The sequence below is a fragment of the Gymnoscopelus braueri genome, assembly GCF_963280865.1.
Source record: "Gymnoscopelus braueri genome assembly, chromosome: 14".
NCBI classification, from domain to species: Eukaryota; Metazoa; Chordata; class Actinopteri; order Myctophiformes; family Myctophidae; genus Gymnoscopelus; species Gymnoscopelus braueri.
Window position 1 is genome coordinate 37,700,384 of NC_137619.1, and position 22,797 is coordinate 37,723,180.

The window sequence follows — 22,797 nt, forward strand, 5'->3', positions numbered from 1 at the left end:
ATTGGCACAGGGCTTTTGGTAACCGGAACAGTGGGCCCCTGAGAACACTGGGCAGTGTGGGCACCATTTAAAATATATATATATTTTATATTTGATTTATATTTACATTTATTTTTACAAATGAGGGGCCAAACACATATTTTTTTTTAAATTACATTTAAGGCCCGATATTTATACAAATGTTATAAATTGCTACAAAACCTGTCTTGTGATATCCAGGCATTTGGGGGATAAACAAGAAGTTGAAGGGTACATTTTGGTCTGATAATGATGTACTGTGCATGTTAAAAGCATGTATACTGTACTTTACCTTTTTATTGCCTCAAGATAATGCTCAGTCATTTCATATTACAAAGTTGGCAGTTCCTTCCATAGTAAAGTTATCATTTCATTGTCTAGGTCTGCCATCCTGTGGTCAATAATGGTATTGCTGTACATATGAACAATCCACACTCATCCATAAATGATGGACCTGAAACACATATTATTACCAACAAGTAGCATATTGATTAGAAATCAGGATTAAATAACATAATTGAAATATTAACTAGTCAAATCTTCAAAGTAATATTTAAGGCATCTTTTGGACAGTGGTGGAAAGTAGTGCATGATGTACATCTATATTTTAGGCTACTTTACTCAAGTATTTCAAATGTTTTGATACTTTATACTTCTACAGTACTCCACTACATCTCTGGAAAATATTTTACTTTTTTACTCCTCTACAATTTCCCTAGGTATTTGACAGCTTTAAATAGGCTAATATACTTACTTTGCAGATTTCTTTAACTGATTGATACATTATGATGTAGCTTTTATTATGTCAGCAGTAGTCTATATATACAAAGTAATTGAAATAAGCCCCACCTTTACCAGCTGCAACATTAAAGTAATGAACACATTCGTACATTTTAATTACAACCCAATAATATAATTGTGAAATGGGCCATCTTGCACAAGTAGGGTTTGGTATAGGCCAGGGGTAGGCAACCTTTAGCCTGGCATTGGCCAGACTGATAACGTGGATTCACTCTCACGTTCCTCCCCGGTATAGGAACGTAAGAGTGAATCCACGTTATCAGTCTGGCCAATGCCAGGTTAGGCAACCGTAGGCACAGGTGCCAACATTGGCACAGGGGAGGGTAATCACTGGCACACTGGCATGAGTGTGAGAGAGAGGATTTTTGGGATAAAATAAAATATCTTAAAAAATGTAGAAGAAGAATAAGGTTATAAAACAGGTTATATTTATATGGACGATCAAACTCTGGAAATATTTTATTTTCATGTGGTGTCATAATTAAACTTATGGCACACTGACTATCTAGATTAGAAGATAAAAACATGGAACTTCATTTCAAAAAGGTTGCTGACCCCTGGTAGGCTATACTGCTATGAGTTGCCCTTTTATGCCAATACTTTGGTACTTTTACTCAAGTGAAAATTTGAGGGCTTTTAGCCTTATTGTAAGTTAATAGAGACTCTATTACTTCTACATTAGGCAGAAGGCTGCTGCTACTTTGATTTAAGTAGGAAAAAAATCTGCTTTTTATAGCCTAATAGACCAAACAAACCAACCTAACAAGTAGGCCTAGGCCTAAGTAGGCTAAACGAGAGATGCCCACACCTCATTTGATTAGCCTTTTCTGACTGAATAAGGATAAGCAGCACAATTTTGGCAGTGATAATGTAGGCCTATTGAATTCTAAGTCTAGGTTTAAAAAGAAATAGCCATTGGCCAGTTTAGGTTATCTAGCCTAATTAGCAAGCTGTTTTGATTGATTGATTGATTGTTTGATTGAATACTTTATTTAGAAGTTTGCAAAGAAAAAGCACAAGAAAGTACAGTTTAAATACAAGGTCAACTAAATAGGATTAAAAAGCCCATGAAAGCCTAATGGCTTGTTTCAAATGGGGTCCTTATGTAGGCCTACTCAATCCATAGTGACATTAAATGACAGACAGATATACATTACTGTGCAGAACATCATAAACAGTTTACTGTTTTGTTTACTGTTTTGTGGTCATTAAGTGTAATGATCCCAGCAGCTGATGTTTACCACAAATGAAGTGTCCTAATGGCATGATATCAGTAGACACACAGCCTAGGCCAGTGATGGAAAGTAACTAAGTACATTTACTCAAGTACTGTAGGCTACTTAAGTAAAATGTTGAGGTATTTCTACTTTACTGGACTATTTCCAATTTTCAGTAGGCTACTTTTACTTCTACTCCACTACATCTCAGAAGCAAATATTGTACTTTTACTCCACTACAATTAATAGAAAACTTCAGTTACTAGTTACTATGGTGATTTTTGTTATTGCAAAACAAACATTACCCACTTCATTTCGGCCATTCGAAAATAACTGATCTACAAGCTCACAATGCATCGTGATGCGACACATTGTGAGCTTGTAGATCTGTTATTTTCAAAAGATTTTTGTACCTTTGAAAACATGTGAAATGGGACATTCTGCATTTGTTCTTAAAGTATATTTTGATACCAATACTTTTGTACTTTCACTCAAGTAAATTTTGATACAGGACTTTTACTTGCAACAGAGTATTTCTGTTGCAGTATTGATACTTTTATTTAGGTAAAAAAATTGAGTACTTTTTTCACCACTGGCCTAGGCACATCAGCACCGTCCTCCTCCACAGCTCTTATCGTGGGAGAGAAAACGATGTGTAGGGGGTTGAACTGAGCTTTTCATCACAGTTAGGACTACTTGTTGTCCATCAGCCAAGCTGAATGAATTGGAGGGTGTGTATGGAGAATGAAAAGATGTGTGGGGGGGGGCACACTGCATTTTTTCTATGCCTTATTGGTTCTCAACTTGGGATCCGGGGACCCCCAGGGGTCCTTGGGGGCAGGGTGGGGGTCCCCACTCCCCACTCCCCAGCTAAATGATTGATATAGTTAGGCAGCAAATGGACCCTCTGTAACTCTGAGAGTTGGGGAAAAAAACTTTCCATTCCATTTGTAGCTACACTCTTGGGAGTTCAAGGTACTTTTACTTCTACTCCACTACAGCTCAGAGGCAGATATTATACTTTTACTCCACAGTCTCCACTACAAATATTTTAAAACTTTGGTTACCAGTTACTTAGTAGATTTTGTTTATTATTATACAAAACATACATTACCCACTTCAGCCCAATACATTTTGGCCATGATGATACATTGTGAGCTTGTAGATCTGCTATTTTCAAAAGATTTATTCATTTTATACATTTGAAAACTTGTGAAATGGGACAATTCTGCATAATGAGTACTTTCTACTTTTGGTACATAAGTACATTTTGATACCAATACTTTTGCACTTTTACTCAAGTACATTTTTAATTTAGTAATTTAGTATTTCTACATTTACTTAAGTAGAAAATGTGAGTACTTTTTCCACCGCTGATTCTGGTTCAGACAGCAGGCTAATTGACTGCATGGACTCTGGAGGAGGAGGAGGAGGAGATCTTGGAGTCAAATTCCATCACACGTAGGAAGGAACTCCTCACGTTCCTCCAACACGACGCACATAACGGACCCAAGTCCACTGAGTAGGACAGCCTTCCGTTTTCATCATCAACAGGAGGATCAACTGGACCACAACGGATCTAATCAATGGATCGAGATGGCGATCTGTCTAGATTGAATACGGATAATAATGTTTCAGACTATCGTCGGGGTTTGTCCATCTTTTCTTTTGGAAACCTCAATGCGATCGTCTGTTAATGCGATCAACTGAACCCACTTTAATACCGCAGCAGCAGCAGCAGGGGGAGAAATAAATGCAGGATTGTGTTATAATTGTTATTAATATGAGAATCGATGCGGCTTCACAGCACAGACATTGTGTTATTATGGACACATAGAAGCTTCGACAAGACAAGAGACACTTTTATTTAACACGTTGTCCGAAGTGGTGGAAATAATTGTAGCCTCGAACACTTTTTTTTTCCTAAAACGGAAATGAGCTCAGTTTGTGTCTGAGTGGCAATAAAGGAGCTCCCATTTCTTAAAACATCAGCTCCTTCTGATCAATTTGTTTCATAGTCCAAGGATTTTTGTGTGATTTTTGACCATTTTGATCATGGATAACCAACCGTTAGATGGATAATCATTAGGGTCTCTAAGAGCTGCTGTTAACAAGATGTTTGCTGGACTCATGCGGTTGGAAAGTAGTGCCATTTCTCAGCATCACTGCGAAGTAATGGAAGGTAAAGTATAAAAAACAAAAACTACTTACTGTGAAAAAAAATACTGTGATCTGATATAGCTGATGCAATTTATTAGCACTTCATTCAAAATGATTTAGTAGCCTAATAAGCTTTATTATAGTGGTGTTGATGATGATGATAGTGTTAATTTTTAAGATGCTTTCAACTGTTCCTCTCTGCCACATGCAGGGATTGGGAAGTAAAACAAAGCAGAGAAGACTTAGGATAATACAACTGCAATACTGTGTCAATCCTCTGCTTTGTGTGACAATTCCCAATGATAGCTATAGATAAGTCAAATCTGTTAAAAGTCAATATCTAACGATCCAAAACCAGACCTGCCAAAATAAACGGTTTTGCATGTGGATGTCATTATGCCTATTGTTTTGTTCTTTCACCCCATCAGGCATCAACTGTCTGATTTCTCAACACATAATAGATCTGATCCTTTTCAGTGTCAAGTGCTCCAAAAATCATATTTGAACTGGGGACCCCCACCCTGACAAGCACAAGCACACAGGAATGTAGGAGTTGAGGTTCCACAGATAAATATTGTGAAAATAGCAGATCTACAAGCTCACCAACGCCTCACAGATCTGCTATTTTCACAATGATTGCCTCTTTCTTATATTATTTGACAATTTGGCCAATGTTTGTTTGAACTGTTTCTATAGTATAGTTTGTTGATTACTTTTGATGCAGTAATGTTTTTTTTGTAGGTATTGAAAAAGTCTTAAAAGTCCTTCAATTGTCACTTTACTGTCATCTAGCCCCCCCCCCCCCAAAAGGGTCCCACTGCTCCAAATTAAACACAAGGAGCATGCTGTGCTTTTCAAACCATACATTATGACAGTATACTGACTGGGCTCAATGCTCATCACTAAAAGCTATTTAAATTGTGGAAGACTTTAGGAATATTTGATGCAGCCATGCATTCTTTAATAGTGTATTACATGTATCAGAGTATGAGTAAAACATTTGCCAGCTAGGAATATTGATGTAGCCTAATTGTGCGAATTTTACAGTAGCTTTGTGTGCTTTGCAAAGGGACCATTGGACGGTTAACATTTAAAGGGTCACTAGTTTAATGGGTCATTTTCTTGCCTGGAGCTTATTCTCACAAAACGTTTTAGGAAGAAATGTGTTGATTGGTGAATTGACTGAATTCCTATTTGACGTCATGCCCTTTTGACATTTCATAGTTTCAGTTTAGCTTAGTTCCGGGCCTTGATAACTAACAAAAAGTTTAAAGTGAACCAGGAGTAGGCCTATCCCTATATGAAAGTTTTCATGACAACAATACTATAAATATTTCATTTATTATTAAGCATGTCATTTTGATATCAACAGACAGTCTCAGTTTTCTCTGTCTGGGAAATTCGTTTTTTTGCCCAGCGTCATTCTAAGTACGCTAGTTGAAATGTCTATTATTTAAGTGTAGTCTGAACCAGTTAAATAATTTATATTAATGGAGCTACTTTTTTTTAATGGTACATTGATCCTTTATTGATTGGCTGCTGTTGTAGCACATCTCACTAGTCACTCTTTATTCAGTCACTGCCCTACTGACAGACTAATGGCCCTAGAAAACCCCACCCCATTCTCTCATTATTTTCAGCTGGTTTATGGTTCCCATTCCCATGTGACCTTGCAGGAAGTACGTGGCTGTCTGAGAGAAATCAGCCTTCACATAGGAATGACTGCATTTTTTACTCCTGCATTAAGAAATGTCCTGACAGTGCCCATGGACACATTGGACAGTGAGATAAAAACCTAATAAAACAAACTCTGAAGCACCCACTTATTAAATAATATGAAACTCGAGCATGTAATTTATTGGTAAAAACAAATATTTGCCTATTTCTTGTGGGGTGAAGCCAGGGAAGAAAGGAAATGGTTTTCAACACTCAGTCATAAGTGACTTTCACTTCCTCTATTCTTATGCTGTGGTCAGTCACAAGTGGTGGGCTGCTGAACACATCTGCCTGGCAGTGCTTCTTCTCAGGAGACTGCTGACACAGGCAGAGTGTGTGTGTGTGTGTGTGTGTGTGTGTGTGTGTGTGTGTGTGTGTGTGTGTGTGTGTGTGTGTGTGTGTGTGTGTGTGTGTGTGTGAGTGTGAGAGTGAGACTATTTAGCAAGCTCCTCAAATGTTTGTGTTTTTATGAGATCCTCCACATTCCACCGCTGTTTGGCTGAAGTACTTTCATCAACCAATGGGATGCGGTGTTTAACATGAGAGGTTCGAGGAGGGCCTCTTTAATCTCCTAAGGTAAACAGTCAGCCTCCTCGCACTGAAGACAGAACTTGTTCTCTGCATTGAGCGAGTGCTGTACAATGCCACTGGTTTGTTTCTGTTTCTGTGTGTCTTTCTCTCTTCAGTTTAGATCTTTGCTTTTGCAGGTGTAATGTTTTAACAAGAAAGTTGCAGTGAGCTGTGAAGAGGCTTTGGTGATCCACAGCCTCAGATCTGAGTTAAATGATGTGATTCTTTGCTGTTTCTGCCAGAGTTCCTGGTAAGCAACGTCAACATGCGGTCTTGACAGGAAACAGCAAGATGACATCTTCTTTTGTGTGATGCATTCGTGGTTTAGATGGATTCTCCCCCCCGCTCACAATGGACTGTGAGGCATTTCCTTCCTGTTGAACCGAAAGAACCACCTTATAATCTAAGCATGGAGTGTTAGTGTTGTGGATCAGCCCTGCATGTCACAGAGCCTATATCTGACTGTTTCACCTAGTCAAGTAGACCATAATTCTTTGTCTTGACCACGGCAGATGGTGAATGGGCTGCAGTTGTGTTGAGGAGTGTCCAGGTGTTAGGTTACCGAGATGGGTTATGGTACAGTGGGCGCGTCTGCAGAGAAACCCTAATGGAGCTGTATGTAACCTGACCAGCGCTGTGGTGGGGTCCCTGTGGACAGACCGGCTTTCACTAACAGTCTGATCAATAGACCGTCCGGCTTCCCTTCTGCTCCGCTATGTGAGGACAACACATTTTATTGCAAGGCACTTGCTAGTATGCCATGCACGAGCGCACATTTTGCACATGTTTTGGGACATTACATTGACTTACATTCGATTCATTCCGTATCTCCTTAACCTAATCATAACCATAACTGAGCTAACCCTAACCATTACTATAACTGATCTAACTTTTACCCTAACCTTAACCCAACAGATAGTGAGATACATGCCTAACCCTTAGCCCTAATCAGACCGGTTTGATGTCCAACATTTGTCCCAGAATGTGGCCTATGACAAGAACATGCCACGCACGCACGCACACACGCACGCACGCACGCACGCGCACACACACACACACACACACACACACACACACACACACACACACACACACACACACACACACACACACACACACACACACACACACACACACACACACACACACACACACACACACACACACACAGAGAGAGACACACACACACAGAGAGACACACACAGAGAGACACACCCAGCCTCTTTCACAAAGGAAGGAGGATAAACAAGAACTTCACTCTCCCACCTAACCATCCCACTACTTCTTCTTAAGTGGTCCTCTTTTGTCTCTCACAGTCTGCAATCACATGGCGTGCTTTAGGAGTGACATCATTGGCGGTCATGGAGGGTAGAGCAGTGGTGTGTGTGGTTGCTTTGTAGTGGTCACGGTTTCACATTCCTAACTTAATATATAGCTACCAGCACAGAAATGTAATACCAGTATGGTTATTATGAAATAAAAATATAATTGGGAAAATAAGCTAGAAATTGCCTGCTAGAAATTGCATGCATTGACATGGCATGCACTCTAATTCTTAGAGTTTGGAATGCTGTTGTTTGATATGTCAGATACATGAAAGTAGAAGTGGTTGCAGTCTGTCTGTTTTTCGGCAGAGTAGTTTAATTGTCTGGGTACTTTCCTTGTATTTCAGTACAACTTTCAGTAACTAACTGTCAGTGGAAATGTGGGTCTGCTTGCACTAGTATTGATGTCTATGAGTGTGTGAGCATGTATGTATGACATTGAAGGCGAGAGAGAGAGAGAGAGAGAGAGAGAGAGAGAGAAAGAGAGAAAGAGTGAGAGAGAGAAAGAAAGAGAGAGAGCGAGTAGTGAGAGAAAATGAGTAGCACAGCTGTACACAAAGGAACTGTTCATTCCCCACATTTGAACCCCTCTCCTTCTCTGCTCCCAGGGAAGGAATCTAAAGCGTCTTTGTTTTAACATCGTAGAGACATAAGAGCAAGCACCCAGTCATGGACACAAACTGGCTTTATCCATGCAGCTCATCTTTCAAACCATTGTTTGGCTAAAACCAATGCAAGTTTATCAATTCACAGTCTTAGGTTCACCATTAGGTTCTATCTAGAGCGTAGGCAGGCCCCACAGCAGTTTAACACCGTTTTGTATTGTAAATTCAAATTCAAATGTAAGTCAAAACCCTGCAGTCCTTGAAGCGAACCTAAGGGAGATATCATTAATCTACATCATTTTAATGCTGAAAAGTATAAGCTATATGAACTGAACATGACTATGAGGGTTTGGTATTTCCCAACAGCTGGAGCCAACCCCCATGGGAAATGTCCCACCACTGCCCTAAATCTCATTCATTTAGCCACACTACAGTAGTTTGTGAAGAGGGAAGTAGAATGTTAAATCTTTATGGTAAAGTCATAAGGAATGACATGTATTATGCTATTGCACTATTAATGTTTACTTTAATTTTTTGATGTATTTTTTACAACGTGGCTCTGCAGTCTGCAGGCAGCTAGAAGAGAGGGTTATTATCCATGTTTTTCTGTGTCTGTGTGTGTGGTTGTCGGAGCTAATCTTGCAAACCGCTGGACCGATCTGTGTAAACCTTTTTGTGCACACTGCCAGCCCAGTAGGCTAAGTTGGTACCTCCATCTCCATTTGTTCACTTATGTTTAATACTTTTTTTAAAACTTTAATCTCATAAATGGAAGTCAATGGGGCTTGGATTGGGATCGAGTTGTACATTATAAATATGTCATAGACAACATCATAGACAACTGATGTCACAGGCTGCCAGGCTGGCCACATGAACCGAGATCCACAGTGGAGCCATGCCGTTCCCATGTGGACCCCGATATCCACATGATTTCTTAAATTAAAAAACAGAAACATTCCACTGAAATGAAGAAATTCCTAAAAGTTTTACACTTAAGTCTTTCCCTATATGTGCATTAATTAGTGTCATATATTCTTAAGTAGAGTTATGCCCATGATTGTATTGATATATAAATCTTAGTCCTCTGGTTACTTATGCAGAGTAGCTCACTGTAGACTCCTCTTTTTTGTGCAAACACAAAAAGCTTAATGGCTTAATGGCTAATCTCTGTATTGACAGGTGGCAACGCATCGGCTACAGCTGGCAGCTCCGGTCGTAAGCGGCTCCACCGAAGACCAGGGTACATGCGGGTGGAGCTGCCCAGGCTGCAGAGCAACGCTGCTGGTGAGGCGGGGGAGGGGGCATCCCCTGGTATGAAGAACAGTGAATCTGGATGCCCTGGTAGGCAAGATCACATTGACATCACTGAGTCAACAAACACCCTGAGGGAGCATCTTCCACATACTGCTGGAGCATCCTTAACGAACCAGCAGCGACCTGCTCTGCAAAAACATTCATCTCTCTCCTTGCAGAGTTTTCTCTCTTCCCTCCCTTCTCATCTTGTTGAAAATTGTACCACCGTGCCCCTGGGTCCCTCAGCCAAACCACAGAGTGACCTCAGGCTGAGCCCAGGTCCGGCCACCAAGCCCTGCTCTGCCAGGCTGACTCCCCCAGGAGACAACTTCAGCTCCAGGTTTAGTTTCATCCAACAGTCACTCAACTCCAGCCAGAGAACAGATATAGCAGCCACTGATGAATCTGTCCCACAAGCAGAACCACTGGATCAATCATCACCTAAACATTTAACCCCGAAACCTGTTTCCATTTCATCCAGTTCATTAAGGACTGAACTATTCTCTACTGATAATCTGTCAACGAAGGCCAGTTCCCAATCAACAACAGCAACCTTGTCTCTCGGGCCGCCTGTTCCAAAACTATTAATTACTAACCAATCAGAGCCCACTTCAGCACCGGCCAGCCAATCAGAGAGCGAGGAGCTGTCATTTGGTGAGAAGTTTTGGCAGGAAGGCCAGTGGGGGGGCAGGGACGTTACATCTGACCTGCCTGACTGTGACTCCTGCTCTCTGGACACGGAGGTCACTTCCTCTCTGTCGGTGGACTCGGACACTGCCTCTGCATCCTCCGTCACCTCAGGCTATGACAGCGCCACCCCAGCGTCTGACCAAGGCTGGGACAAAGTAATGAAGAAGTACGAGGGCATCCTGCAAGACTTCCTCCAAAACAACCGTACCAATGCCAAGGTGGGTGCGATAAGACTCTTGCACAGCAAAATTGTGGACCCTTACAGAAATAAATGGACACACTGTACTAAAGGTTCAAGGTTCAAGGTTGTGCTTTATTTTTTACACCTTGTGTACAGGTACGTAAGAGTCAAACTTAATTTGGTTTGGCTTCCTCCAGACAATGCAGCAGCATATGGGTAATAACAATAACAACAACAATAATAAAAGAGTGCAAAAAAGAGCAAAAAAATACATACACAATTATATACACCAAAACAGCATTTTTTCAGTTGCTGCCACCTAACTTTATGTAAACAATTTCACAGTATATTCTATATACAGCAGATTAGGCAGGAACAGTTCAAGCATAGAGTGCAAGAAAAGGGCAGGAGAGGTGTGAGGGATTGGGGTGTGCGTGTGTGTGTGTGTGTGTGTGTGTGTGTGTGTGTGTGTGTGTGTGTGTGTGTGTGTGTGTGGGGGGGGGGGGGGGGGTTAGCGCTTCCCTTTGTTCATTCTAGTTCTTGTCAGTTCGTTCATTGTACAGGAAAAGAAGCTTTTTAGCTGTTAACTTGCCAGTGGCTCTGAGACTGCGTAGCCGTTTTCCATGCGGCAACATCTCAAACAGATGGCATCCATGTGGTGCAGGGGTATGTAACTGCCCACCACCTTGGAGAAGGGTTTTATTCCTCCATGTTGCCTCCGGCTGGGTCAGGCTCTCCAACGAACACAATTTGGTCTTGTGGATTATTCTTGGTGAGTGCAAGTATGCATGAATGTAAGACAGACAACGACTTTGGAGTGAGGATTCTGGAGTTTATTGCTGACGATATCACACAGGAACAAGCATGATTAAGAGCGGTATAACATGTTCTTTTACCTAGAAGCTTAAAGTCCCACTGGTCAGTGGGACTCCCATATATCAAACATGAAAGGTCAAAGTATCATTTATCTCCCAACATTGGAGACAGATGAGACGTATACAGAGCTATTTATAACACATCAACTGTCCAGTAAAAATATACCTGCCCTGCCCAGTCGCATGCACTGACTGCCAGGTGTGAAGCAACCTGTGGGTTTAGGTTTCTGTTCGCCCAGCAACACCTTCGAGATGCAGCAATCATACTGCCGGAGATAGTGCTGACTTCACAGAAGACCGGTTACCTGACCCAACTCAAGCCCCCTGACCTTAACTCTTTCATTGCCACACTTATTTCAGACTGTGTCGTCCCAGTGCCAGGAAAAAGGTGCATTTTTCCTCTGTTTGTTTTTTAACATTGAAGTGAATAGAGCAGCAATTTTTTGGATAGCGTTATCTCCTAGTTCCTTTGAGATTAAAAAAAATAAATAAATGATGATAGCCATAGAGCCATCGGACGGGAATTCCCGTTTTTGGCAGTTAAAGAGTTAAGAGCTAGTCCCATGATTTGAGCAGAGTCATTCTGTTGCAAGACTCAGAGGCCTTGACCCCCAGTCTCCCGGAGCCAGAGGCCTCTGTTTCAAAGTACATAGAAAGTAGTAATCTTACATATATAATGCCTAAATCTATAACAGTCTTACGCCCAGTAAGACCGACTCCTGCAGGTTGGTTCAGGGCACCTGTGCAGCAGGGGGTGGAACTGGGGAGGATAGCATGTTCCTCTGCAAGCATTACACCCTTCCAGTAACTCCGCACTGTTAGGTGAAAAGACGCGCCTGGCGACTCCATGTGTATCGGAAGAGATAGATAACTTTATTGATTGAGACAGCACAGCAGTGAAAAGTTACACATACCGGTCATACTGTAGAAGTACAGTCGGTACAGAAGAGTAACATCACGATAATGACAACCTTAAACAAATATTAATAAAGTGTACACACCCTATATACAATCATCCTGCCTGATGCAGAACAAGAGAGAGAGAGAGTAGCAAGGTAAGCCTATATACAGTAGTATGACATAAGCACAAACCACAGGTACGTTACAGATGACAACAGAGTCAATGTTACAATAGTCGCACAACGGCGTAATGCTATTGAGGCACAGAAAGTAAATTACCGTTGCCCCTTGCGTTCCTCGCAGTGGTGGAAAAAGTACTCACATTTTTTACTTATAGGTAGGGTAAGTGATTTTCTTTGGTTAAAATAATTGTTAAATAGCTCTACATTCTGATAATACTCATTGCTATAGAGTGTTTGTTCAGTAAAAGGAGTCTCCTTGTCTCTCCAGCTCTTAATAAAACAGAAAATACATTTTCGTTTCAGTTTCAGTTTCATTTCCAATTTTATCCAATCAGGATAGAGAACTCAATCAGGATATAGATTAAACAAGTTAAATTGGAAGTGATGACACTAAGAAATGAGCAGGCAAAATTGGAACTGGAACACTATAAAAATGAAGCTTAAAAATGGGTACTTTCTCCTGATTGGCTGAGATTTTGACACCTACCGGAAAATGTATTTTCTGTTTATTAAAGAGCTGGAGAGACGGGGAGACTCCTGTTACTGAACAAACACTCTATAGCAATGATTACTATCAGAATATAGTGCTTTAACCTTTTAACAAAGTGCTTTTTGTTTTATCCAAAAAATATCACTTACACTACCTTTAAGTAAAAGTATCAATACTGCAATATAGAAATACTCTGCTACAAGTAAAAGTCCAGAATTCAAAATTTACTTGAGTAAAAGTACAAAAATATTGGTATCAAAATGTACTTAAAGTACCAAAAGTAGAAGTACTCATTATGCAGAATGTCCCATTTCACAAGTTATCAATATGTTTAAAATGTATAAAATGTAATGGGCTGAAATATATATAAGGCTGAAGTGGTTAATGTATGTTTTGTAATAATAATCAAAATCGTAAAGTAACTAAAGTTTTCAAATAAATGTAGTGGGGTATTTGGATCCGAGATGTATTGGAGTAGAAGTAAAAGTATTGGAAGTTGGAATTACTCAAGTAAAGTGCAAATACCTCAAAATTGTACTTAAGTAAAAGTACTTAGTTACTTTCCACCACTGGTTCCTCTTTATACAATCTCATAGCAAACGGCACAAAGGACTGACAAAGTCCCTCCAGCCTGATCTTGGGGTAAAGATGATTGGGTTAAAGAAGAGATGTTGTTGTCTACATCCTCCCTAAGCAGGGGTTGGCAGTGACAAGAACTATACACATGGAGAGAATTGACAATGACTGCTGTAATTTGACCATCAGTTGATCAATTCATCAGTTGTTGGTCAATGACTGAGAGTTGATTGAAAAGAAGAGAGACTCAGATAGAGAATAAAATAGCATAGCAATTGTAAAATAACACTTTGTGAGTGTCCTCCCCCCCCTGTTTCAATTTCCAAGTGATAGCCAGTGCACTCACACTTATTTTGTGTGCCTGTGTGGTTAAAAAAAGAAAGCCTTGCCCTCTGGACTGTTTGGTAATCTGTTTACTGTTTTTTTTTGTTGGTTCAAACTTGTTCCTCTCTCAGATTGAGTCCATGATGTTGAGGCTGCAAAGACTCCAACAGAAAGCCATTCTGGATGATGACTATGACACAGGTGAATGACTGTTTTTTTTGGGTCTTGTTTGGTTTTTGAGAAGATCTCTTAAAGATTGTGATTCTCAGCTGTTTTTCTTTTTTGGTGTCTTTGGTTTCGGATCCACTTGCTGAGAAGCGCTGGCTTCAGCTTGGCTTTGCAGCTTCTGCTTAAGTGAGAGTTTTTGTTTCATTGTATGAGACAGAAGGAAGTTTATTTGTTAATCATCACACTTACCGCAACTGCTATTGTCAGTCAGTATTAATATACAGCTTGCAATTTTGCTGAGTCATCTGTTTCATCAGAAGAGTCTCAACCCTAATTTCCTTTGGGGATTTTCTTATTTATGTCTTGTTGGGGTATGATGTAATTTTTAGACCAAAAAAAGAACGGGCAGCAAGAATCATGAATCAAGTCAAGAATTCAATCAAAATGTCATCATGATATATACAGTGAAAACAGGGCAGTTTACAGTTCTCTTTTGATTCAGATCCAAGATTCAACAAGATTTATTTGTCAAGTGCTCGTACAAGTATGTGCAATGTTGGTGTGACATGCTCTGTGCTAACGGTGTCCCAACATATATAAGACAAAAACAAAACAAGATATATTAAAAGCAAAGTATAATACAAATACAGTCATAATACAAGGGTACTGAGCAGCATTAAGTAATAAAGCGTAACAGGGCACATGAAGATAATGAAGTTATTTAGGGCTGGAGGGAGGTTGTTTACTGACTGTAACTATCAGAGATAGTTAAGGGGCCGTTGCTGAAACTTTTCATTGAGTTCTTTAGTCAATGAAACCAGTTTTGTTTACGGTACTTCTTTCTTGCACATGTAACATAGTGACTTTAATGCTATGGCTAATTGTGTGAGATTCAAATGAAAAAACACGTATTAATTTAACCGTTTCTTCTTTCTTAGTATCCACTGTTTCTGTTTTTGAACTACATGCTATGTTTTGTATCTGTAGACTGTAGTATGTATGCCGCTGGCTGAATGACATCTGTCTGATCCCCCACGAATCCAGCTTTTAATAGTATGATTCCACATTTATTTCAGTTTTATTCTGCTGCTCTTTCTATGTTTGGTGAGTGAACGGGAGAGCACAAATCCAATTTGGACTTCAAACTTTTGGGCACTGTGAAAATGAAAGGCATTAATTTGAGCCTCTCTTTGGCCTCAATATCAGCCACTCTATCTGGACAGTTTGACTTATTTGTACATGATGTATCGTGACCCATTTCCAAGGACTTGTGACAGAAATAAAGACCAACATCTGCTGTTCGTTGCCTGCAGACTTTGAACTATTTAGTTGCAGTGATTATGTGGGTCAACATAAGTTGTTGTTTGTTGTCTACCTTTCTATCCACTCATTTTTTAGATAAGTGTTATAGTATTAATATTATTAACAATGTTGACCATTGTTAATACCTGTAAGTAGTAGATCAGGGCTGTGATACATTCAAACAGCTTATTATGGTGTACATTAATCCAGTTTAAATAATGAGCAATGTGTCATGTTTTAATGAATGTAATCAGATCAGTGACGCGTGATTTGGGATAATCACGCATCAGTGACAGCTGGAGAAGTGTGTTATGTTCAGTGTTTATGGTTAGCCCCTATAGAGACCAGTGTTGCCTTGTCCGCTTCTTATAAGCGACTTTGGGCTTCTTTTTCTGTAAAGTCGCTTGGGTAGTTGTTTTTTTGGGCTTGTTTCCAAATGTTTAAATTATTATTTAAACCAGTGATTCTCAAATATTTTCATGTAATTTGTCCACTGACAATTGTTTCGTGCCTGGGAGCCCCGTACCAGATTTGTGTTGTTAGAATGTTTCAAAAATCTTCCAAATATATTCTTTTTTAGGAAATAGCAGATCTACAAGCTCACAACGTGTCACTTTGCGACTAATTGTGAGCTTGTAGATCGGCTATTTTGAAATAGCCGATCTATATAGCCGATCTATATAGCCGATCTACAAGCGCACAACTATGTATATAGGTTAAAAGTGCGGCCTAGCTTCTTTAGGTCTTGTTTTCCTAGATCTAGTTGCTTATTTCTGTCCCACTGGAGTCTGGACTGTAAATGCACTTGTCTGTCTGTGCTGAAATGTCTGTATTATGATTTTGATTGATTGATTGAGTACTTTATTAACAGTTTGCAAAAGGTACAGGGGTACAGTTATACAATATTGCTAAAAGGATAACTCAAAAAGCGCTGAGGGCTTGTTTCCATTGTGGTCCTGTGCATTCAATTAATCAAATCTGTGTTTGCAGCGGAACGTTTTGGCAAAAAGCTAGAGGAGCTGTGTAAAGAGCGAGGTGCTCTGAATCTGGGTCTGCCCTCCAGACAACCTACTGTGGCTTTGTTCCTCGAACGTCTCAGAAAGGCAGTGCACAGCGCCCTCCAGAGGACAAACTACAACCAACCTAGGTAAGTCACCCAAGCAAACACTACACTAGATTCTTTACTATAAGTTGTTGCCGATGATACTTTTCTGATGATTTTCTTCTGTCATCTGCCATTTCTGATGCATTAGATATTCCAATATTGATGGGAGGAAATATGTTCCTTGTTAAATTTGTACTTAACAGCTATACACTCATAGCTGGAGTGAAGTGCACTGTATTTTATTATTCTGATTTACGGTAGTGCAGTGTCAAAGACAAATATCCCTCCCAGGACAATAAAGTTTATGTCAACAGAGATTAATGTCTCTTTTCAGTGGTCATGAATCATACTCTCTGTCCATAATGTTGTAGAGTAGAACCATATTGTGTGTGTGTGTCCATAATGTTGTAGAGTAGAACCATACGTGTGTGTGTGTGTGTGTGTGTGTGTGTGTGTGTGTGTGTGTGTGTGTGTGTGTGTGTGTGTGTGTGTGTGTGTGTGTGTGTGTGTGTGTGTGTCTCCATAATGTTGTAGAGTAGTCAGTAATGCATGCAGCAATGAGGAGAGCTCACAGAAATAGCTCTTGCAGCAGGAAGGAAGTCAGGTGGGGCCATGGCTGTGTGTGTTCTGATGGAATGTTGCTATTGCTCCAGAACAACACTGCATTCTGTGTTACCGTTTTCCATGTCTGTCTTCATCAAGCCTTAAGATACAGAATGTATATGTTTAGGGGTTAGGGGAATTTAAGGGGTTAATAGGTAAAGTAGAAAAAAGACAATCTGGGTGGAGAAAAGAGAGAGAGGGGGGGGAGAGACAGACAGAGAGTGAGTGAGTGAGTGAGTGAGTGAGTGAGTGAGTGAGCGTGCGTGCGTGCGTGCGTGTGTTTTTTGCACATCAATCCAGTTCATTGGGCACGCATTTGTAATTGCGGATAAAATTGTCCCAAAGTTGATTTTACTGCAGTGTCCTAAGGTTATAAGGGTTATGCATATACAGTATTTGTTAGGGTTCAGGTTAGGGCGTGTATCTGCTATGATTACAGTTAGGTTAAGCCGGGTGTAAGTAAGATATGAAGCATCGCATTAGTTCATGCAGGCCACAGGAGTCACACTCTCCTCAGCTGTAATTGGCTGTCAGTCTGCTGATGGTTTACAATCAGCCACACTTTCCTACTCTCCAATCACAGCTCTGCTGATCATTACCAAAGCAGCCACGCTTTTCTACACTCAAATCAGAGCTCACGCTCTCAACAGGGCGGGTCCTTTAAATATGCCTTCTTCTCCATTGTTTTGATCATTGTTTCTCTCACTGCTTGCTACACTTCGGCTGTACTGCTTTAGCTGCCTTCTCCACCGCAGACTCCACCTTTTGTTCAGAGTCTGGCTTAGGCTCAAATACTATTGTGATTTTATGTCTGCTGACTCAAGTCAATCTGTCAATGTATTGCTTAGGCCTGTTCTTGTATTCCTATGGGGGGTTTTGCTTAGCGTTCCCTGATTTCTTTTTAGGAAACATCCCAAGAGTGGAGCCATTAACGTATTTGTTGCAATAAATGGTTAAACCTACTTTGACGCGAGTGTTCCTGATTGAATAGGCATGTATCTATCTGTTAGAGTTAAGGTTAGGATTAAGGTTAGATAATTTATGATGATAAGCTTAGGGTAAGGGGAAATGGAATGACTGTAAGTTAATGCAATTTCCCCAAAAGTTTGCAAAACTTGTGTGTGTGTGCATGTGTGTGTTGCTGTGGTGGACACCAGGGAGGGTTCAGAGCCTGATGTGGCGGAGCTGTCCGACTCAGCGCAGGGTCCACAACATCGACGAGAGCGCCTCATCCAGGAGAAACGTCTGGTTGAGGTAATGAGCTCCACTGTAGATTTTCATCAGTATGATATGTCTTTAAGTGTATTTGATGTATTTTAGTACACAATATCCACATTGGATGAAAGAAAATGAGTAATTTGAAGTAAACTTCAAATTACTTTATTTTCATTGCGGAACGTCCAGTGGGCCGTCGGCACAATAAAAGCAATCATACACAACATGATCAGTTAATCGTGTGCACAGCCACGATCCACAAATAAGTACAGTAGGCTAATGGAAATGTTGAAATGAATCCGTGACCAGGCAGCAGTGGTGGAAAGTAACTAAGTACATTTACTTAAGTACTGTACTGAAGTACAATTTTGAGGTATTTGTACTTTGCTGGAGTATTTCCAAATTTCTGTACTTTTACTTCTACTCCACTACATCTCAGAGGCAAATATTGTACTTTACTTACTTTTTACTTTATTTGAATTTTTTTGTTACTAGTTACTTTGCAAATATAAATAATGACATTTAAAACATACATTAACCACTTTAGCCCTTTTTTATACCTAGGCTATTTGAAAATAGCCGATCTACAAGCTCACAACCTGTCGCATCACGGCGCGTTGCGAGCTTGTAGATCTGCTATTTTCAAACATTTTTGTACTTTTACTTTTGGTTAAGTTTCGTTAAGTACATTTTGATACCAATACTTTGGTACTTTTTGAATTCCGGACTTTTACTTGTAACAGAGTACTTCTAGATTGCAGTATTGATACTTTTACTTGAGTAAAACATTTTGAGTACTTTTTCCACCACTGGTGAACAGGCAGAGATAGCCGAGCTGCAGCGGAGGTTGTCTGAGCTGCAGGACCGCAGCCAGAGCTTGGATCAGCAGATCCAACAGGAAGAGCAGCTGGTGGAGACGGAGGAACTGGAGGTGTCCGTGCTGAGGATCTGCACCGCCCCCCAGCTCAAGGACATGAGCCGTGCCCTGCAGGACCTGATCACCTCCGAGAACCGCACGCAGATCTCTGTCTCGCCTTCGCCATCCATGCTCAGGTTAGCGCCAATGATCTTTCTGCCGAACGTCCTCTCTTTTATTTCCAGGGGCCGCATAGTAGAGATTAGAGAACATTAAACACTTAATCCCTACTGCAGGGGTCTTCAACAGGGGGTCCGGGACCCCTAGGCGGTCCTCAGTGTTACTACAGGGGGGCCGCCAAATCGTTGTGTGATATGATATTTATTTTACATTAACCACTAGCATCCCTTTTCTGAGGAGAACTTTAGCAAAACAATAGCAGATCTACAAGCTCACAACGCCTCGCGCTGTGAGGCGTTGTGAGCTTGTAGATCGGCTATTTTTTGGCAAAGGGGTATAGGTGTAGAGGGGAAAAAAGAGCAGACCAAGTCAAAAAATAATGCTTTTAATCTGCAACACTATTTTATACAATATAGAGGGGGTCCCTGCTTCATCTCTCTCTCAGCCAGGAGGTCCTTGGCCTGAAAACGTTGAAGACCCCTGCCCTACTGTATATTGGCTAATTTGTTGTACGACGAATAGCGAAAATTGCTGATCTTCAAGCTCACAATGTGCTGGATTGCTACACACTGTGAGCTAACTTTTGCTATTTCTAAAATAAGGAACAGAGACCCAGCTGTACTATGCTATAGATTTAATTGCTTAATACATGTTGGTTGGTTATTAGTCAGAAATTATTTGTCAGAAATGTAAACAGCACGTGGTACAGTCTGACATTAAGGCTAAAATGATAACACAAAAAAAATTAAGTTATGGACTTTATGGGATACATTTTAGGGATTCTTCACTTTCAAACATGTTTGGTGTTAATTTAACGTCTACTCCACCCCAGACAGTTTTTTTTTGCTTGGTTCAATATTTATTGGTATTTATTTCATCAGACACGCCACCTTCCTACACAAACCCATTGTAACTTCAAACTTCAAAAACACCTGTCCTTGGTTCTGGTGACCGATATTGTCCTTCTAATAAGTTAAGGGCCGTGTTTTTTCAATTACTTTTTTCATTCATTTTTTATAATTGTTTTTGAAAATGAAAAAATAAGATAAAATGAAAAATAAGTAATTGAAAAAACACGGCCTCCTCACGTATTACAGGACAATTTCAGTCACCAGAACCAAGGATGGGTGTTTTTGATGAATCCATCAAGGTTAAAATGAAGTTTGAAGTTACAATGGGCTTGTATACGAAGGGGTCGTGTGAGATAAAATGAATATCAAATATCTGAATACTGAATCAAGCAACTGGCCCCAAACATGTTTGAAAGTGAAATATCCCTTAAAGCGCTAGTTTCTGATACTTACCTGTAGTACTGTTAACGGCCACATGGGGCTGCTAGAGAACCATGAGTTGAAGGCAAATGCTATGTTTTGCCAATGAGCTAATGGAGCCTGCCTGCTTGCTCTGGGGAGAAATTGAATTCTGACCTTCAGGTCAAAGGTCGTGTCAAACCAGGAAAGGATCGTGTCAAAGATCGTGTCCAACATAGACACAGGATCTCAATAGAAGAGCAGGGAGACCAAATACAACCCCAATTGTATAAGTTATATTGAATTAACATACTCTACCATACAGTATGGACAAAACATTTTATTCACTGCAAACAAAATTACACAATAGAACTTTAAAGTTAGTTTTCTTTTCATTGTACCTACCGGTGTGGTTCAAAATGTGTCAGTTGTCATGGAGATCTCAATGGGTCCTTATATTTGTACCTAGTATTAAATACAGACTGTTAATAGACTTTTTTCCACCCACTTCATTCATCCATTGTCAAATAGTGACATTATGAATAAATTAAAGAACAGAAATGAAAAAACATGATTCAATCAGAATTCTAGTACCACTTTTATACCCCAATAACATGATAAAGAAATGTAGTACATATGAGCACAACGACTAGTAGGTTTGCCATAAAGCACAGTACCAATTGCAAGTTTGAAGCATTCACCATTCTGCCCTCAAGGTCAAGGTGAAGCTCAAGGTGATTTTTTACTACACAAATACCGCCTCTATTTGGGCCAACGTAGTTCACCTTTCAGCATTGTACATCAAGGTCAAGCTCAAAGGTCAAGGTCATTGTCCCCCACCATGAAAGTGGACGGGGGACTATAAAACGGAGTCGGTCTGTGCGTGCATGCATGCGTCATCATTCTTCTGTGCACTTTCACACCTATAGTTTGGTACATTTGAGGGTTAGCGAGGTGTGTTTTCAGGGTTATAACAGTGGTTCACTTCATACCGGGGACCAGGATACGTCGCCATGCACATAACAGATCATCACATAAAATCACCATCAAGTGACCGATCGATACTCTTTCTATTCCTGTGGAGCTTGGTGCGCGGATCGGAGCGAAACCCTTGGATTTTCTTATGAGGTATAGATTCTCGTCGGAAGGAGGGAGTTATCTGTGTCAGCTTCTTGAACCGTGAGCTCTTGGCTGCAATTAAAATCAAAGCCATTTCATTGAGCTTTTGTATGCCCATATCATCCTACAGCAGAGACTGATTGCTTGTTGTAGCATTCTACTATTGAATATGAAATAAATAATAGCCTAAAGGGTTCTCTCTCTCTCTGTGTGTGAGAGAAATGATAAAGAAAGATGATTAGTGTCCAACACTTAAAGCTGCACTATGTAACCTTCCTCTTCTACCCCGGATTTGAACCCGGTTTCCTGCGCAAGTGCTGACATTTTTTACCATTGAGCTAATAGAGCCGGCCTGCTTGCTTGGGGGATAAATTGAATCTTGACCATCCGGTCAAAATTCTTGTCAGATCCTGTGTCTAAGTGAGACGTGACCTTTGACACGATCTAAATGTCTCAATAGAAGAGCAGGGAGAAAAAATACAACCACCCCAATTGTATAAGTTATATTGAATTAACATACTCTACCATACACATTGGACAAAATTACATTTTATTCATTGAAAAAAAGTTACATAGTGAGGCTTTAATAATGGGATTACATTTTGTGTAAGGCAACCTTTATTTTGCAACCATATCTGCTGCCCAGAATGAATGAGTTCTGCAACTTAGAATTATCTTACACCCCATAAAAATGCATCTAAGTAGCACATTAATTTATGTCAATGTAGTCAGATTAATGATGATGCAGTGATATTATAAGCCTGTTAATTCGCGCATCCTTCCTTCATTTGGCAGCTGCAACTCCCTTGCCTGTATAATATGTTTAAGTTTTCCATTTTTGTTCATTGATTGATGGAGTCTGGGAGTACCGGGTGAGACATCCCTGGTGTGAGCCCTTTTGTATTTGTTACTTATAGTAGTTCTTAAATGTGGGGGCATATTGCATACAAACAGGACTATTCTAAACATTTCATGAAATAACTTATACCAGGCGTCTTCAACCTTTTTCAGGTCAAGGACCCCTTAGCTGAGAGAGAGATGAAGCAGGGACCCCCACTATATATTGTATGAAATTG

General features: G+C 40.3%; 1 protein-coding gene across 1 annotated transcript in view; it reads left to right on the plus strand.

Moving 5' to 3' along the window:
* The first annotated feature begins 3,555 nt into the window (after positions 1 to 3,555).
* Positions 3,556 to 22,797, plus strand: part of disc1 (DISC1 scaffold protein) — a 61,017-nt gene continuing 41,775 nt past the window's right edge. The window contains exons 1-6 of the mRNA XM_080448977.1: positions 3,556 to 4,218; positions 9,592 to 10,613; positions 14,055 to 14,124; positions 16,384 to 16,540; positions 18,259 to 18,355; positions 19,137 to 19,369. Of these exons, the coding sequence (XP_080305103.1) occupies positions 4,152 to 4,218; positions 9,592 to 10,613; positions 14,055 to 14,124; positions 16,384 to 16,540; positions 18,259 to 18,355; positions 19,137 to 19,369 (1,646 nt within the window). The 5' untranslated portion in view covers positions 3,556 to 4,151. The remainder of the gene's footprint in view (positions 4,219 to 9,591; positions 10,614 to 14,054; positions 14,125 to 16,383; positions 16,541 to 18,258; positions 18,356 to 19,136; positions 19,370 to 22,797) is intronic.